At 30.8% G+C, this 17,673-nt stretch overlaps 11 protein-coding genes across 11 annotated transcripts, besides 9 other annotated features; 3 read left to right on the top strand and 8 right to left on the bottom strand.

Annotated features, from left to right (window-relative positions):
- Positions 1-111: 111 nt before the first annotated feature.
- On the bottom strand, positions 112-831 carry TA03270 (uncharacterized protein; the record flags this gene model as incomplete). Its single annotated transcript, XM_949696.1, has 5 exons — positions 112-311; positions 376-439; positions 469-513; positions 545-661; positions 742-831. The coding sequence occupies 5 exons, from the start codon at positions 829-831 to the stop codon at positions 112-114; spliced, it is 516 nt and encodes a 171-aa protein (XP_954789.1).
- A 190-nt stretch (positions 832-1,021) lies between these two features.
- On the top strand, positions 1,022-1,977 carry TA03265 (extensin (proline-rich protein), putative; the record flags this gene model as incomplete). The annotated part of the gene is made up of 3 exons (XM_949695.1): positions 1,022-1,139; positions 1,235-1,790; positions 1,824-1,977. 3 exons carry the CDS (start codon positions 1,022-1,024, stop codon positions 1,975-1,977), a joined length of 828 nt encoding a protein of 275 aa, XP_954788.1.
- An 85-nt stretch (positions 1,978-2,062) lies between these two features.
- On the bottom strand, positions 2,063-2,641 carry TA03210 (uncharacterized protein; the record flags this gene model as incomplete). Its single annotated transcript, XM_949694.1, has 1 exon — positions 2,063-2,641. The coding sequence occupies one exon, from the start codon at positions 2,639-2,641 to the stop codon at positions 2,063-2,065; it is 579 nt and encodes a 192-aa protein (XP_954787.1).
- Positions 2,591-2,641: a sequence feature (Signal peptide predicted for TA03210 by SignalP 2.0 HMM (Signal peptide probability 0.999, signal anchor probability 0.000) with cleavage site probability 0.988 between residues 17 and 18).
- A 584-nt stretch (positions 2,642-3,225) lies between these two features.
- TA03205 (uncharacterized protein) lies at positions 3,226-3,834 on the top strand (the record flags this gene model as incomplete). Its single annotated transcript, XM_949693.1, has 1 exon — positions 3,226-3,834. One exon carries the CDS (start codon positions 3,226-3,228, stop codon positions 3,832-3,834), a length of 609 nt encoding a protein of 202 aa, XP_954786.1.
- A 123-nt stretch (positions 3,835-3,957) lies between these two features.
- Positions 3,958-5,957, bottom strand: TA03200 (uncharacterized protein; the record flags this gene model as incomplete). The annotated part of the gene is made up of 9 exons (XM_949692.1): positions 3,958-4,134; positions 4,164-4,257; positions 4,380-4,667; positions 4,716-4,849; positions 4,896-4,999; positions 5,073-5,199; positions 5,259-5,668; positions 5,720-5,837; positions 5,868-5,957. 9 exons carry the CDS (start codon positions 5,955-5,957, stop codon positions 3,958-3,960), a joined length of 1,542 nt encoding a protein of 513 aa, XP_954785.1.
- Positions 5,958-6,218: 261 nt separating this feature from the next.
- Positions 6,219-7,067, bottom strand: TA03195 (uncharacterized protein; the record flags this gene model as incomplete). The annotated part of the gene is made up of 1 exon (XM_949691.1): positions 6,219-7,067. The coding sequence occupies one exon, from the start codon at positions 7,065-7,067 to the stop codon at positions 6,219-6,221; it is 849 nt and encodes a 282-aa protein (XP_954784.1).
- A 227-nt stretch (positions 7,068-7,294) lies between these two features.
- TA03190 (uncharacterized protein) lies at positions 7,295-8,061 on the bottom strand (the record flags this gene model as incomplete). Its single annotated transcript, XM_949690.1, has 4 exons — positions 7,295-7,510; positions 7,651-7,847; positions 7,879-7,959; positions 8,010-8,061. The coding sequence occupies 4 exons, from the start codon at positions 8,059-8,061 to the stop codon at positions 7,295-7,297; spliced, it is 546 nt and encodes a 181-aa protein (XP_954783.1).
- Positions 8,062-8,760: 699 nt separating this feature from the next.
- On the bottom strand, positions 8,761-9,215 carry TA03185 (uncharacterized protein; the record flags this gene model as incomplete). Its single annotated transcript, XM_949689.1, has 2 exons — positions 8,761-9,057; positions 9,150-9,215. The coding sequence occupies 2 exons, from the start codon at positions 9,213-9,215 to the stop codon at positions 8,761-8,763; spliced, it is 363 nt and encodes a 120-aa protein (XP_954782.1).
- Positions 8,845-8,898: a sequence feature (1 probable transmembrane helix predicted for TA03185 by TMHMM2.0 at aa 76-93).
- A 338-nt stretch (positions 9,216-9,553) lies between the features above and the next one.
- Positions 9,554-11,434, bottom strand: TA03180 (uncharacterized protein; the record flags this gene model as incomplete). The annotated part of the gene is made up of 9 exons (XM_949688.1): positions 9,554-9,742; positions 9,774-9,829; positions 9,861-9,902; positions 9,937-9,998; positions 10,177-10,340; positions 10,371-10,862; positions 10,894-11,043; positions 11,080-11,249; positions 11,281-11,434. 9 exons carry the CDS (start codon positions 11,432-11,434, stop codon positions 9,554-9,556), a joined length of 1,479 nt encoding a protein of 492 aa, XP_954781.1.
- Positions 11,435-12,245: 811 nt separating this feature from the next.
- Positions 12,246-12,302: a sequence feature (Signal peptide predicted for TA03175 by SignalP 2.0 HMM (Signal peptide probability 0.982, signal anchor probability 0.000) with cleavage site probability 0.529 between residues 19 and 20).
- Positions 12,246-14,664, top strand: TA03175 (cysteinyl-tRNA synthetase, putative; the record flags this gene model as incomplete). Its single annotated transcript, XM_949687.1, has 11 exons — positions 12,246-12,500; positions 12,544-12,735; positions 12,770-12,843; positions 12,874-13,193; positions 13,226-13,511; positions 13,541-13,724; positions 13,766-13,924; positions 13,955-14,062; positions 14,101-14,264; positions 14,293-14,356; positions 14,386-14,664. 11 exons carry the CDS (start codon positions 12,246-12,248, stop codon positions 14,662-14,664), a joined length of 2,085 nt encoding a protein of 694 aa, XP_954780.1.
- A 29-nt stretch (positions 14,665-14,693) lies between these two features.
- Positions 14,694-16,091, bottom strand: TA03170 (uncharacterized protein; the record flags this gene model as incomplete). Its single annotated transcript, XM_949686.1, has 1 exon — positions 14,694-16,091. The coding sequence occupies one exon, from the start codon at positions 16,089-16,091 to the stop codon at positions 14,694-14,696; it is 1,398 nt and encodes a 465-aa protein (XP_954779.1).
- Positions 14,955-15,008: a sequence feature (6 probable transmembrane helices predicted for TA03170 by TMHMM2.0 at aa 80-102, 117-137, 144-166, 202-224, 330-352 and 362-379).
- Positions 15,036-15,104: a sequence feature (6 probable transmembrane helices predicted for TA03170 by TMHMM2.0 at aa 80-102, 117-137, 144-166, 202-224, 330-352 and 362-379).
- Positions 15,420-15,488: a sequence feature (6 probable transmembrane helices predicted for TA03170 by TMHMM2.0 at aa 80-102, 117-137, 144-166, 202-224, 330-352 and 362-379).
- Positions 15,594-15,662: a sequence feature (6 probable transmembrane helices predicted for TA03170 by TMHMM2.0 at aa 80-102, 117-137, 144-166, 202-224, 330-352 and 362-379).
- Positions 15,681-15,743: a sequence feature (6 probable transmembrane helices predicted for TA03170 by TMHMM2.0 at aa 80-102, 117-137, 144-166, 202-224, 330-352 and 362-379).
- Positions 15,786-15,854: a sequence feature (6 probable transmembrane helices predicted for TA03170 by TMHMM2.0 at aa 80-102, 117-137, 144-166, 202-224, 330-352 and 362-379).
- Positions 16,092-17,673: the final 1,582 nt, after the last annotated feature.

Genomic DNA, 17,673 nt, shown 5'->3' with positions numbered 1-17,673 from the left:
TACAACTAATTCATATATATAAGAGTAAATATGTACAAGTATTGAGAGTAAATTAGTCAGATTTTACCCGTTTTAAAAGTTGTAATCTACGGTTAAAAAGTTCCTAAAGAATTAAATCGACTTAAAACAAACTTTAGCCTTATTATCCTGTTCTTCCTGCCTTTTTAAAGACTGTTCCACAAGCTTTTGTTGAGTATCCAGTAACTTTTTCCTGCATTCATCAAAAGCATTAAATGATGTCAAACACAATTCATTCCTCTCTGATGAAGTAGTTTTAAAATTATCCTGCAAACATCGGAAATAATTTGAACCTAACACATATTCACACTTAAATTAGGATAAGTTTAACCAAAATAAAATAAAAAAGGGTTAAACCTGGTAATCTACATTCATTATCATAATCACAAGACAGTCTAAAAATATCCAAGTATTTATCAGCCTAATGTGGATTAAAAGTGTTTTAAATACCTTCATTTCCCTAGCGTTGGGAGATAATTCATCTTCCAGTTCAGGCTAAATTGTGATTAAAAACTAAAAACAATACCTTTCCTTTTACAATATCATGCCATAAAACCTGATCAGTTACTGGAACTTTCTTGTTATTAACAGATAAACCCAAGAAATTATTATCATCAAGCAATTTCTTTATAGATAATGATCTCTAAATATTAATTCAATAGTGAATAACTATTCATATATTAACACTTGAATAATTAAGGGTAAAATAATGGGAAAAATTACTTCAGCTTGAACTCTTCTGAATAAAAACCATTGTTTAAGTTGAGAATCCAAGTTTGCGATTTCAGATAAAAGGGAATCTTTATCAGTCATAACTTAAAATTAAAACTTGTCAATTAAATGACAAAATTAACAGATAAAATTATAAATGTTATTTAAATTTTACTAATGTCCCCAGTAAATATTAACACATTTATTATTCAAATAATTACCCAACCATTTTTAATTAATCTTATTAATATAATTATCTTAATTTAAATAATTTTTGAATTAATTGATTTTAATGTCTGGTAATTATTATAGGAGTCGTTCGAATAGTCCTCAAAGGGACTGGAAATATCGTAACAAATACTTTGACAACCATAACAATAAAACTTTCCCTAAAGATAATAACTTTAAACGTATTTTTTCATTCTAATATTCTCTAGACCATAATTATATACCATAACCATTGTTATACAATTAGGCTAAATTATATAGTTGTATATGTTATTAGGGTATAAAACCTATAAAGATGACTTAAGAGGTCTTAATTTTGAGGATCCACGATATAGAAGAGGACAATCGCCCTATGATAAAGTCAGGAAATTCCGTACTCCAGACTATTCAACAAGTGATCCAAACTACAATCCCACTCCACCAGAGCCCAATTTAACTTATATTCCACATGAACCTGGTCTAACTTATATTCCTCCAGAACCTAAACAATTTACAATTCCTCCAGAACCAAGTCAGTTTACAATTGCACCAGAACCCGGTCAGTTTACAAACCCTCCAGAACCTAAACATTTTAACCCAAGTGATGATCCGATATCTTATATCCCTATCCCAAAAGATGAAAATACTGAAACAACCTTGACTAAGATTTCAGAAGATAAACCTAACGAATGGAATGGATTTCCATTTCCAAAGCCTTACAAAGACCTAAAGAAATATTTTGACCCAATGCCAAAAATGGGAACAGAGTTCCCACCAAACCTTTATTTCCCAGTTGATGGAACAAAAATTCGTAGATACAAAGCTTATAAACCTTATAATGATCCACTAAAGAGGTAATAGTTTACCTACAGTTATACTGTGTTTAGGTTTATTGATGCAGATGAGTTGTCTAATGCCTTGAGGGTTACAATGTTTCGAGAATACGAATTCTTTAAAAACAAATTAGAGGTTTCTAATTTATTGATTAATTTTTTTCAGATGGCTCGAATTAATGTACAGATGTCCTCACTAATACCTTAATGTCCTATTACCATTCTACATAACTAACCTATAGTATCTAGTATATACATCAATAGTAATAATAGTGTAAGAATAATGACAAATATTATCCGTGAACCAGAAAACAACAACTGGTGATTTTTTTAGATTTGGTGTTGCTTTCTTTTCTTAAAATCTGGTCTAAATTCTCATCAGAGCCGAAGTCTCTGCTCGGGTCGTCGGCTTCAGTGCCAAGAGCATTTCTGACACTTGGACCAATTTTAAGGGGCGGAGAGTATAAATGACAGCAGAACTCTGCACTTTCGCCCTTAACTGGTTTCGGCATCTTGAAATCTGAGTAAAAGAGAAAAGTAATCTTACCATTACGCTGAGGCTTAACCTTCGAGTTCCAGCCGTACAAAGTACCCTTGTTAGCCTTCATACCAGACCGAGTTTCTTTCATCGAATAGCCAGTCAAAACAGCAGTGTAACTCCTCATTAAGCCGAAAGTAGTAACATTTATGGACTTGTAAGGATAGGTCTTTCCAACGAGGCACATTGGGGGGTTCAAAGACATCGAAGTATGACGCCTAAAGTTCCAAAATGGCTTCAAAAGAGATAAAAGCATTGTTCCACCATATATAGAACCAGGACGGCCTAAAACGCCTCTAAATAAGCAAATGATAAATAGTAAAGAGATTTTCATTTCGGTACATCAGATTATAAATAAAAGATAAAAAAATAACTAAGCTATTTTTAGGGTAAATTAATTATCATAAAATATGAAAGTTAGATAAATTAATTACTGTAAAGATTATATTAAAATGTAGAAACATAGATCTTTAAATGAGAAAAAAGAGAAGGAGAGAGGAAAAAATAAATAATCAGATTTATCAAAAACTATAATAAATAACAATTATAAACTAATTAATTAGTAAAAATGAGGGAAATTTGAAAAATATATATGGAATCCCAATAGGGATTTTAAAACCCGGAAAAAATCCAGTTTAAACTTAAATTTTAAATTCCCACTAATTAGAATTATAAATATATTAAAATTAGTTAAATATAAGTAAAATGAATTGTAATATACACCATAATGTCTCTGAAGTTGGGTGTTTGGGTTTGGTTAGTGCTAATTATAGTCTAGTGAGATTCCTTTGAGAAGTTAGTTTTACAAGCCTAAAATTTTCCAAGACTTAATTAGTCCAATTTAATCCCCTTTGGGAGATATTCCAAAAAATCCCTTAATTTACACAATTTAGTATAAAAGTAAATCTACCCCTAATAATGGTAAAGATACCGGAGTGGTGTCATAAATACTTCAAGTACAGGACTTACTCCGAGCTGGAGCTGTTTAGCCTCTCCAAACTCACACAGAACAAGTATGGGCACCTGTTCAACGATCTATTGATGAAGGACGAAGGGTTTAGCAAAAGAATGTTTATAAATACGTCCTCAGAAGTTATGGAGAACGGGTTGGGCCCATCAATGGAGGAGTGTGAGACTCTGAAGAGGGAAGAAGTGCTGAAGATGCTCTCAAAAGAGCAGTCGAGGAAGAGTAAAGTCCACCTTTTAACAGTGGTGAACGTGGGAAATAACGCTTGTGGTCATGCAGGAATTTGGCACGGTGGCGTCATTAGCGCCATTTTCGACAATCTTTTTGGTCTAATGGGGAACGTAGTTTTACCTCTAGCTGCCACAAAGTCTCTTACTGTTACCTTCAAAGCCCCAGTATCGGTTGGATCTACTGTAGTCGCCGTGGCTGAACATGACCCTGAGTCAGACAAACACTCAGATCGCTTCACAGTGACAGGCTCGATGTTCGATGAATCTGGAAAACTTGTAGCTACCGGGTCCTCTGAGTTAGTCGACGTGTCCAAAAGGTGGACTAAATAATCCACAAACCCATAAACCATTTACTTAACCAAAAAAGATAAAAAGCTTAACAATTTGAAAAAAATAAAACAACACAATCCATAAACTATTTTAATTGTAGAAATCCAAAGTATTTGAATATTATCAAGTTTGTATATCAGTAATTATATTCATGTTCAAAAGTGGAGTAGTCGTCTCTGAAATTGGTCCTCCGTTCCTGTGATTAATTAATGTTAGGGTTAAACTAACATCTTTGGTGAATTTACGTTTCCTCTTCCTCAAAGCTTTTCCGAACTCAGTTAAATCCTTCTCGGGTATTTTCTAAGTAAAATATAGAAAATCAAGAATACCTGTGATTTTCTCAAGGCATCACCAAACTCAGACCCGTAACTTCTATTGGTCCAAATTGGCCTATACTCGGCCTCCAAAGCAGGAAATTTCCGCCTAGAAACATTTTCCAGAGAGTTATTACAATAACACTAATAGTAGTATAGTGGATCAGGTTAAGTATATAAGCATACAAAGTGTGCATGCAGAACTAATACTAGAGAATAGATAATTTATACCGTTGTTTTCTTAGAGGATAGAATGAATGCTCTTCATTGGGTGTCATTTGAGTCCTGGTATGAGCGCGGCCTTCTCTGCGATTCTCAGTTACAACTCTGTGGTACGCTTCAGCCATCTCTTCAATGCTTCTGTGGACTCTGAACTTCTTACTCATAGGCCTGTAATTGACCAAATTCAAGACCACAGTCTTCTCAGGACCATGATAGTCACTGCTTGGATCCACCTCACCCTCCACAGTTCTCGTTATATAATATTCTATAGTCTCTGGGTCTTTTCTCCAGTCATTACTATTAGCAAATTATACCGTACCATTAATTATATACTGATGTAATAACTAGTTAATAATAGTATAATAGTGATACGCTTGAAGTTGTAACATCGTTCTAGCACGAGATAAGGCAATGTTGGATACGACTTTGAGCATTTCATCCTCAGAATCAGAAAAATCAGGTACTCCAAATAATGCAAACTAATAATTGTAAATCATAAAAATAAATAGTTTTGTATGGTAATACCTTAATTTCCTTAATCTCTTGTAGTAATTGTTTATCAGGACTCTTATTATACAACTTCTCAAGCCTTGACCACTCCTTCAATAGCTTTTTTTGCCTCACAAGACCTAATTGTTTCATTAATATTCAATATCAATATTGTAATAATATAGTCAATGGTATGTATGAATTGGTGTATACATTCTTCAACAGTGGGTAAATTATGATGTGGATAAACTCCTGCAAAGCAATCTAGAGCAGATAGACGCCAATCTGGATCCGGAAATGGTATCGTAGTGCTTGGTCTTTCACGATGTAAAGGTACTTTCTAATCAATTGGATAAAACATAGTATGATAAGAATTAAGTAGTTGTGTATTATAGATACCTCGAAAATATCAAATCTTTTAATCCAGGGATATGGTAACTCTGTGGTGTTTTCCATTCTGATGAATGAGCGAAATGCCGAACGCAGATAACCAAGTGTATTGGTCTTTGGTTGGTGCCAACTCCCCCATTGCTTCCTTTCCAAATCCAAATCAGTCTCATCTAAAACAATTATATTGTGAAAATATGTTAACCAATAATATGTGTAACTGTATGGTTGGATACAAAATGATATATCTTGACAAGCTATAGGACTAATGTCGTAGGAAACTGTGCCTCCTTTGTCCCTCTGTCTGTAATAGACGCCGTGATCCAGATAATAAGGCAAAATCTCAGTTCTTTGCCGATCTTTCCCGACCTTCAGCTCTAAGCCCTTACCCTCATAATTCTCAGGACCACCCTCAATCACACCTAATCAATATGTATGTGACTATGAAGAAATTGAGTAGGGAAGGAGGAAACCAGAAGGTTGGTATGGATCGAGAGTATGATCCAAATATCCCCATTCGTTTCTTAGAAAATTGTAGGAAACGTTCCTATCCTTTCCGATAGATTCGAATATTGCAACTTCATATTCCCACTAAGAAAGGTTTAATGGCAAAATTCTCACCGGACTGTTGTTGAGAGGATCTATTTTAATGCGATTTAACTCAAATTCGATCCTTGAACCGGGCGGAGGAACATTAAAACTGATACACATTTTAAATTCCACCAAGAATCTCACCTTTTGAAAGTTCTATAACCGTTTTGCGATGTTTTAAAGCTATTTTTCGAATTCAAAAATGAAAAATTAAATAAACCATTGTAAACTGATAAAAATAATCTTTTATAAAATAAGTTCGGAGGAATCCTCAATGAATCAGCGAAAACACTAAATAAGTAAATGTGTAAGATGAACAAAACATTCATAAAGTTCGCATTTTGGAATTATAAAAAGTAAATGTGGGAAATGTGTGATGGGCTACCTGATTAGTTGGAAAACAATGCCATATTTCTCACACAAATCCATAAAATCATTTCGGGTTAATTTATCATTTAATTTGGTTTTGTAATCTAGAGAGAAGGGGAAAACGCCCAAAAGATCGTTTTCCTTTAAGCAAACCTCCTCACAACCCTTAATTTCAGTTAAACTGTTGCAGCTAAATAAAACTATTCTAGTCCTTGGTGGTGGACTGAGATCAAAAGCGGAGAGAATATAAAGACTTCCTCCGTGGGAATTGAGTAGTTGTAAGAATTCTTTCCAGGCGTCGAAGTACTTTTTCCGATCATGTTGGAACTTGCTCTTCATATATTCTTTGACATTTGTTGAAATTACATGTTTTCCGTTCTCATTTTCGTAGTGGTACTTCAAAATTTCCCGGTCAGGCCTTATATAGCCCAAAACTCCGTCCATTGAGGCGGGCTTCTCAGTAGTGTATTGCAGGTACAGTGATCCATTATCGTTAAGAGAGTAACCGAAGTATACTCCACTCCCAAGACTCAATTGGTCATAGGATTCCTTTACTTTTGGTATTTCGCCCTCAATTTCTTCAATTGGTGGCGGTGGAAGTGCGGCAACTGCTCCACTTATGCTAATTCTCTCGATTTCCTTTTTTTTAACCTTTAAGTGCTTTCTGGCCTGTAAAACCTTCTTTTCCTCTACAACTGGTTCCGGAAGTTCCTTTTTTTCAGTCTCCTTTTTGACTAATTTGGCCCCGACGAACGGATCTTCTATCATTAAAACTGATTCTGTGATTTCCTCCTCGTCCTCAGTGGTATCTTCGTTCTTTTTGCCGCAACAGTTACAACAAATTTTATTAAATATTTCCATCCTGTACCATACTTATCATCGACTGATGATACTATAAAATGTGATCTGGAAGTACACATTTGCATTCAGGTGCAGATTAAAATAAACTTTGCTCGTTGAGTCATAAAACTAATTAATATATCAAGCAAAAATAAATGTATTAAAATATATTAAACTGGAATCCTCTCGAAACTAGTCCAGAAAATTGTAATGGAATGTAAAATCGTGCTTAGTCACCCTTTTCCACTCTAAAATATCATCAATTGTGCGAAAAAGATAGTATAAGTGTGATTTAAGTGCAAAATAGAACCTTCCGGGTCAAAATAGACGAAAGTTCCCTGCTCGAACGTTTCTGTAATCTTGGTAGGTGCCTCTGCTCTCTGAAACCAGGCCAAATACTTTTTATGGAATCTCCACGATAATCTCCTCAGCTCCTTAGCTGCCAGCTTCTGCTGTATCGTGTTCTAAATCCATTATTAACAACCCTCAGCCACTTAGATAAGTGCATTAAGTACCGATAACTAATATTAATAGTGGATAAGTCTGTGGAGAGTAACTAATCAGGAAATCCATGAAACTATTTGTTTAGTGTATGTAAACTTACGGGAAGGTAATAGAAAATAAAGAAAAGAGTATCTTCACGGAGTCTCAGGTAAAAGGCTGGAGTGGCATAGTTAGTCAGCGGCCTTTGAGGTAATGAGGGTGGGGACTTCCAGGGGTTAACTGGAGTGTATGGCTTTCTGGGCTCAAATACACACCTAAGTGCTCCCAACTCAAGAATAGTCTTTAACCTTGAAGCTTCTACATAAATTTGAACAATTAACTTTCCTACTTGACTCAAGCCTTGCCTTTAAAGCGGAATTTCTCTGCTCTGAAATTTTTTTAAGCGAATTACCAATAGTAAAATATTTAACTAAGTAATAAAATATTTAGTTAAGTAGTAAAATAAATTTTGATAAATACCTCCGCGAGGATTTCTCCTTTCAAAGTTGATATTTTTATTCATTTTATACATTATAAATAATTTAATATTGAACTTTTAATTAGTATTTCTCCTTACTATGGATAAAATAAGAGAGAGAATTAAACCTACTCGTTCCCTCCCAATGACATGTTTGTATATAACACAGGATCGTTCTGGTAATTAGATAAACAAATTTTTACGAAAATACCTTGAATGTGGTAAAGAAAAGATATAAAACTAAAAGTAGAGCCAAAAAAACTGCTAAACAAACTCTAAAAGGCAAAATTGTCGAAATTTCAGGTACCCGGTGGTTATGTGAAATTTAACTGCTTCTGGCGGATGTGATATGGCATTCTTTACAGCTTTTATAGTTTCCTTCTAATAAATGGATTAATTCTTTAGGTAATTTCCTAACGGGTTCAAGAGACATTGTAAATCATTACAGGCTACTAGAATACTTTGCCAGATTGTAAAGGACTAATTTATCAAAAACAAATTATTTATTTATATTTAAAATAAATTTAACAAAATTTAATGAGGATTTAGTAAAAAGTGAGGTAATCCCATAAAAATAGAAAACACATAAAGTGGAGCAAAAGAACAATAAAATAGTTAAAAATATAAATAAAAAAACGAAATAAAAAATAAATACAAAAATAAAATAAAAAATAAATTCGGCAAATTAAAAAATTAACAAAATAATGTATATTTTGGTAATTCAACGGGAACAAATTAAGATTCACAAAAAGACTATGATTTAGCAACGATGATGTTAATTTTTGGAATGTGTTTTTTGACTGTGTCTGAATTGTAGTAAGAAGTCTCAATCTTCTTAATAACACCTACAAAAAAATATATAAGGTATATGAAAGAGGATAACATACCAACTTTGCGGTTTGAGAGAAGCATTGCGGTCTCAATGGCGACCTTAATTGCAGTTCCCAAACCTGTTACGAAAATTTCATCGTAGGAAAGGTGATCATTCGCCCCGTTGAGAAGTTTATTGCCGATGTTTGCGTAGAAGGAAGAATTCTTCGAAAGTGAAACCTGTGTAAAAAATAAACAAAATGACAGTCAGTGGAGTATATAATAATAGTATTGAAATAAATACAAGAATATATTTTGAAGATAAGACTTACAATTAAAGAATTTGGTGGCCTAGTGCCCTTTTGTTTGTTAGCTTCATCGCCATTTTCGCCAGTCATTTTGATGGTGTTACAAATGGTATTTTAGTGTTAAGAGTAATGAAATCGCTTGTATTTTTGGTATTTGTTGTGTATGAAGAGAGAGTAATTTAAAATTTTGTACAAAAGATTGAATAATGGAACCATGTAATTTTAAGTGTGGGGAGTCGGTTCTCTTAGTTTTGATGGTTACCAATATTTTATGTTAGCTTAATCCGTTATTTGAAGACATGAGCTGTAGATTGTTATTCTATTTAGTTAATTAATTTCATACCAATTCTACTTCATTTGCATCTGCCCTGTAAAACGCTATCCGAGATTCTACGTCTTTTAAAAGCTACAAAATCGATTTAACAATTTTAATTTATTACTTTGTACAACATCTCTCTCTTGTATACAGGGTCATTGGATGCAACCTTCTCATCGTAAATCACTTCATTTTCTAAATCAAATAACAAAATTTCTTCATTACCTAGTCTGTTGTTTCCCTTTGTGTTTGGCTTGATTTCCATCATTTTCTTATATAACCTTTCGTAGTCCACCAGAGGCTGAAAGTGTCCTTTTAGTTTATCAAAATACCTTGGGTGAGATTATCACTACTGGCGTTTTCAACTCCTTATTTACCTCGTTTCCCTCTAATTTAATATATGAAATTTATCTTCATACCAGTGTTTAAGTTTAGTTTAGATTTATCATCCTTTGGGAACTCTGAAAGCATCGGAATGTTTCACAGTATAAATACCTATGTTCAAGTGGATTTGTGATGAATCCTTTTCATTCTCATTTTTATCACATAAAACTAAGCTAATATATATGATAAGTAAAATGTACATTTAAAATTTAACTGAAAGTGTGTAACAGTGTGGTGTGTTAATTCATCAATTTGAATAAATAATTTGATTTCATGTCGTTATTTAATATTTTATTCCATTCATAGTAAGAAATTGGGACAATTTTGTAATTTAGACTAGTAATATAATACATTTTTGACAACATCTCAAGACGAGGAACTTTGCCAGGAGGAATCCATGAACATTGAAAATCCTGATGATCGCAACTCAAGAAATTTTCTGGAAATGATAAAAATAATGAATCAAGAGTGCCTTTTATCAAGAAAATCATAAATTTACCATGAACTACTTCAGTCTACACATTTTAATTAATTTATGAAATAACTTCATGACAAGTATATGCTAAAGTTATTACCCGTATGTCCATTTTAAGTGTTTTCTTCAATTGGTTTATTAATATGGTAGGAGTTTTATCAAGTTCTTCGGCAGGAAGAGTATCGAGAAGAGTATCAAGGTGTGAAATTTTATGAATTCGTTCCATTTCATTAATGCTATTTTGTATATTATCCATTAGACTGTGGTTATTTTCGAGTCCAAAAGTCATACCATCCCTGCAAAACCTTAAGAACGCAATCAGTCCAGTTTGAATAAGAATCGAATCGCCAATGTTTTCTGTTTTAACTCTGCCAAAGTTAATCTTCTCAAAATTTCCCAAGATCCAGTGTACAGGTAATTTAGTTATTAATGACAACAACCTTGTATCATCAGAATTCAATAACCCTTCTGAAATAAACAGATCAAACAGAACGTGAGTAATGTTAGTGAATGATCCGTTTGTTATATATTCCAAAATCTTAAAATTGTAGTCCGGGATAACCTAAACAAAAGTTGAAGATATTGAAACTTACACTGGGAATTTTCTCTAAATCACTGAAGTTTATACTTTTGAATTTATTCAAAATTGCCATCTGTTTAGATGGAAATTGGGAAAACAATCCCAAAAGACCAATTAATGTTGAAGGTTTAAGTGATTCGACATTTATTAAGTTTATGTATTCCTGAAATCATAGTAAATAAACTATTTAATCGGGTACCTCAGGAACCTTTACACCAATCTTGTGTAAATTCAAACAAAAGCTTGGTAAATCAATATTTACAACATCATTTTTCAGGTTTTTTTCAAAAAGATGTATCACTTTCTGGTTAGTGTAGGAGGAATTGCTAAAGATAAAAGACAAAATAGCAAGGTCATTAGTAGGAACGTCTAAACAATTATTAATAATAACTAAAATTACCTTGATCAATGTATGACTCACAAAGAGTGTCAAGCAGTTTTACATGGTAGTGATTCAGTAGCACACAACTGGCGGATAAAGTTCTTAGTTGTTCTAGGGTAAAGTTCTTGTTTGTTATGGAGTAATTAACCAATGTTTCTAAGCATAATTTCATGGATAAATCTTACCTAAAAGATCTTCGTCACAAGATCCGACTTTAGAAAAGGAAACCAGTAGTCTAACAATGTCAGAAGGAGTGGCTTCAGCCAATCTTATTTTGAATGAAATTGAAATTTTACAAAACAAACTGCAAGTGTCTACCTGTGAATCACTGAAATCTATCAGAGGCTGATTCGAGATAATAAATCTTGAGATTATTTCAGCAACCTCAGAAAGCTCTGTGCAATTGTAACTTTCACACTGAAGGGAAAATTAAGGTCAAAACTTACACAATCAAACAGTTTATTCACCAGATTTGCAAGAAAAGATACATCACTTTTGCGTAAATCATAGTCTAAATAATCATAGAATGTATTTAATCCCCTCAAAACCCTCAAAGTGTCCTTATAATCGAATGAGTTGAGAACATTTTGGGAAGTTTTTACGAACGTATCCCATATTTTTATGTCACTGCTTGCACATTTAGAAACATCAAAAGCAATCTTTCCTAAACAAGAAATAATAAGATTCTATAAATAATATAATTCAAATTAAACATAATAATGGTGGATAAAAAATGAAGGTTATTTAAAGGGAAATCCAGGAAGATATAAGGAAAGAAGCAATGCTACCTAGTTGTTTGGGTGTAAGAGTTTTAATCAAATCAGGGTCATTTCTAGAAATTGTAAATGTAGAAATATTTTTAAAATTAATTTTAAAGCGGTTTTTGTATGGTACATTTGTAAATAGTCTGTTCATTTAAAAGAATGACTGGAATCACGTTGTGGTGTATGACGGCCATAAAAAATTATTAAAAATGATTACTTATGTTCTTTTCAGCTTTACTCCTGTGTATATTTAATGTTATGCTTTATTTAAGGGGTATTAATACTTTTAAACTTATTAATAGAGCTTTAATCAAGGATTCTATACATTTCAACAATTACTTGGATTTTAAACGCATGGCATCGGAATCTGATCTCAGAAAATGGGAAATCCCTTCCAAAAAAGATAAATTTTTGACAGGATTATATGTTAAAAATTCATTAAACCCTTCCTCTAAGGTGGAATTCGTCCCAGAGGTACTTCTAATCACAAGTAATATTGAAATTCTAATGTATATAGGAAGGAAGAAAGGTTAGATGGTACACCTGCGGCCCAACGGTTTATGACGCAGCTCATATGGGACATGCAAGGACATATATAGCCTGTGATACCATAAGGAGTATTTTGGAAAATTACCTAAATTACGACCTATTTTTTGTTGAAAATATAACTGATGTCGAGGATAAAATCATCCAAAGAGCCTTAAATGAAGTATAATGTTTTATAAATAACTTCATTATTTTAGGGCAAGCCCTTTACTGAGGTTACTTCACACTGGGAAAAAGAATTCTGGAACGATATGCTTTCACTTGGCGTCAGGTAATTATTAACCATTTATTAATTTTTCAGTTTACCAGACTGTATTACAAGAGTTAGTGATTATATGACTGAAATTGTGGATTTTATTAAGAAAATACTAGACAATGGATATGCCTATGTGTCGGACGGAAGTGTCTATTTTGACATTGAATCCTTTAGAAATAGCGGGAAACACGTCTATGCCAAACTCGAACCAACAAGTTTTAACGATTTGAATCGCATTTTGGATGCTGAAGGAACTCTCGGGGAAGTTTCCCTAAATAAGAAATCTAAAAGTGACTTTGCCCTTTGGAAGAAATCAAAAGTTAACGAACCGTCTTGGGAAAGTCCTTGGGGAAGAGGGAGACCAGGTTTTTATAAGCTAAATTTTATAAAATTTTAGGATGGCATATTGAGTGTAGTGCAATGTCGACATGTATTTTTGGTAAAGAGGTTTTTGATATACATTCTGGAGGAATTGACCTTCGATTCCCCCATCATGACAATGAAATAGCTCAATCTGAAGCATATTTTGATACTAATAGGTGGGCGAACTACTTTTTACATTTCGGCCACTTACACATACATGGTTTAAAGATGAGCAAGAGTCTGAAAAACTTTATAACAGTTAAAGAAATGTTAAGTAAATATAATAAAAGACAGATCCGCCTGTTGTTTTTAAACTCAAGGTAACATTTTAACTGTTCATTTGTAATAGATATGACTCTACCTTGAACTTTAATTCTGGTCCTGATGGTATGGACGAACCCATAGCAATTGATGAAACCTTTTTCAACTTTTTTTCAACACTAAATTCAAAATTGTCAAACTTATCACTTGACCAAAAATGGTCCGAAGATGATTTGAATCTCAATAATGAATTTGAGAAACTTAAATCAAACGTAGGTTTTTGTTTTTTACTGTGACCACATATGTATTTTAGGTGCATGCAGCTTTCCTGGACAATTTTGACACTCCCAAAGTCCTGTCAAATCTATGTAAATTTATTTCAACCGTAAACACTTTTATGTTTGACCCCAAAAATCAAATTAAGTATACTCAAGCGCTCTTATTTAAACAGTACCTGTATCGTATCCTTGGGGTAAGCTCAACAACTGAGTATGGTTTATAGGTGTTAAAACTGGTAGAACCAGGCTGTGAATATGGTGTGGAAAATAAATCCGGGTCATCGGAGAATGAAAAGTCGCTTTTGAACGAATTGGTGGATCTACGTCAGAAGGTTATTTAATATCTAGATAGTATCATCTTAAATTATAGACGAGAGCATTTGCACAAGCAACTCTTAAAAATAAAGTTGATTCTGAAACCACTAAAGAACTCCTGAAACAGTGTGATCGTTTGAGGGACCAAACCCTTCCAAATTTGGGGATAATTCTCGAAGATTGTGATGACGGAAGTAGTGTTGTTAAGTACAAATCCCTGTAAGTCCATACCCTTGTATTTTTTTAGTAAGGACCAACAACTTGAGAAGGCTAGGAAGGAATTAAAAAAGGAACAAAGGCTCCAAGATGAGGTATTTTCCGAAACTTTTCAATTCCTTAGAATGAAAGACTCCAAAGATTATCAATTCCACCTGAAGAATTCATACACAAAACATACCCGAACAAATTTGGAAAACTAGATGAAAATCATCTTCCTTTAGAGTATTCCGACGGTACTCCAATTAGTAAATCCGAGAGAAAGTCCATTGAGAAGGTATTCTACATAGATTATATCCTGTTTAGATTATGGAAAAACACAAGAGGCAATACTATAAAAGGCTGGAGACATAATTTAATGCAGTATACTAATCTAATAAACCTCGGCATATATTATATTTAGTAAATATACATATAATTTGTGTCAAGATATTACTTGTTCAACAATGTAAGTAAAAGTGAGACATCATCAAATGATAAGTTACCATAGTTCCTAGTCAGGATGTAGTCTCGAGAAACTCTACTTTTCCTTAATCTTTTTTGAATAAGTTTTGAAACTGTGTAAGGAACAAATAAGGAACAGTAGTAAGTAAAATTAACAACTTCAGATACAACCTTTGATTGTCGAGGAATTTCTGATTGTTTTTTTGAATAATGATCAAGAATTGCTTTAGAGCCCAGTGTTGCTTTTGATATAAGATAACCGTAACTAAAACCTGAAATAATTAGTGAAGTCAAAACGAATGAAGGGCTTCTGCTAATTGCTATTTTGGCAGTGAATGTAGAGTACAATATGGATACATTCAGAGCTATAATGGCAAATATCAAAAAAAACAAGGGAATGTCTCTGATAACAAAAAATGAATCGTCGATTGAATCACCTGGTTTGGTTATAACAGTTTCATCTAGAAATATGGATGAATTTCTACCCAAAAACTCGCCAAATGTATAGACAATTGATCCTCTCAGTTTAACAGGAATAGGAAGCTCCAGCAAAAATGGGATTGAACCGGGGTGGAAAAGGTATTTTACTGAACAAATGTGAAACAAGACAAACCTTGGATAGTAATACTTTAAATATTTAAAATTTTGAAATTTTTCAATAATTTTATTCATTTCAAAGTTATCATTTTTATCATGTGCTTTGTCCTTGTAATTCACAAACAAAATGGTAGACCAAACGGCGGCAACTAAAGTGATAAAGGCTTGTAAAGAATGAATAATAACCAAATTTAACCTTAGTTGGTTGAGAGTCTTAGCTCGGGTCACATTATTTAAAAATGCCTGAAATATACCCATACAAAGTGAAAAGGCTGAACGTGAATTATTAAAAATGAGATAAGCAGAAAATAAAAAAAGTTTGGAAATAATATGAGGGCCTAAAATGATATGATATAATAAAAACTTACAAGTGAAGGATAATGAAGACCTAAATATTCCCATAAAGAAAAAAATTGCTATGAAGGTGTTACGTGCATGAACAGTTCTACCGTAAAAACCTGTTAAGATATGACATATATGGCATAATAGGGATGCCCAAATGGAACCGATAAAGATATAAATGTGGTAACTTCCAAACAAAAATAATAAAACACTGATAATTGTCAAGGATACATTGTGCGCAAGATTAATGTCATTAGTGAAATTTTCACATGAAAATAGCTTTTGAGCAATTAGGCTGGTATCTGTATTAGGATATAGGGACATCCCTAATAAAAGAAATACCAAACTGTGTTGTGAGTGAATTGATTTTCTTTCTTCTTCAGAAATATCTCCGTGAGGAGTTTTGGCTTTATAAATCTTCCTAATTTTGGAAGAATCAGAGTGCATTAATTGGAATTCTTAATATGATGAAGTGTTGTAATGTATGAATAAAGTGTTAATGAAAATTAATTTTAAAATATTAGAGAAAATTTAGCTTAAAAATAAATTTAAGGAGTTAAAACAGAAAATACTAAAAAACAAAACTAAATGATAAATATTTTACAGAAGTCTAATTAAAAACTACATTTTAAAATTTACAAGTTAAAATAACTTGTTTAACATGTATATATACAAACATATTGTAAAATTATGTTGATAATAATAGATTCCTGAAGGTGGGGAAATGAAATGAAATTTATTAAAATTAATAAATTTAGTAAAATTAATAAAATTAAAAGGAATATGAATTGACAATAATAAAAAATATGAAAATTTTGTATTATTATTATAGTATATAAAATTTTACCAATAAATTACGTTAATCATAAAGTTGTCAGAAAAAATAATTCAAAAAATAAATTATAATTTATAAATTAATTAGTTTGTTAGATTAATTATAAATCAAATAGTTTAAACTAATGAAATAATTATTAAAAAATGAATATAAATATCAAACAATGTGAATAAGTAAAATTGTATTAATATATATATTAATAAATTTTAATAAATCAAAAATATTATAAAAAATATAATATATGTGAATATAATTAATTATTGAATAATATAATAAAAATAGAAATTTAAATGATTTATATTAATATATATAAATAATACAATATATATATATAGAAAATATGTCATAGAAAATAAAAAATAAAAATATAAAATTAATATATATATATAACAAATATATGATAAATAAGTAATTTATAATAAATAAATATTAATAATAATTTAAGTATTAAAAAATAATTAAATAAAATATTATATTGAATATATATAAAATAATATTATAATAATAAATATAAAATGAAATAATATAAAATAATATTAATTAAAATATTAATAAATAATAAATAAATAATTTAATATAATAAATAAAATTTGAAATATAAAATTAATATTTATAAAATTTTAATTATATGTTTATTATATATATTAAATTTAAAAAAGTTATAAAATATATATATATAATAATTTTATATTAATTTATAAAATGTTATATGAATTATTATAATTTATAAATTAAAAAATAATTAATAAAATAATATTTATTTATTTAAAAAAATAAAATTTTAAATTAAAATATAATATATATTAATTTAATATATTATAATAATATGTTAATATTATATTTATTTAATTAAATATTATATATTATAAATATAATTTTGTATAAGAATTAGATATTAAATAATTTAAAAATATAATATTAGATATAATATGTGAAAAAATGATTATATAATAAAAATATTTATATTAATAAAAATATAATTTAGATATGTAATAATTATTTAATAAAAAATTAAATAATATATATATAATTAATAAATTAATTATTTTTAATAATATAATAAATATAATATATAATTACTATATATAATATATATTATTATATAATGATTTTTATAATTAAATGATGTTTTAATATATATTAAAAATAATATTTTAATATAGTATTTAAATAATTAATAAAAATAATATTTAT

This window comes from Theileria annulata, chromosome 3, assembly GCF_000003225.4.
Source record: "Theileria annulata chromosome 3, complete sequence, *** SEQUENCING IN PROGRESS ***".
Lineage (NCBI taxonomy): Eukaryota > Apicomplexa > Aconoidasida > Piroplasmida > Theileriidae > Theileria > Theileria annulata.
This window is presented reverse-complemented; position numbering and strand designations above follow the sequence as displayed.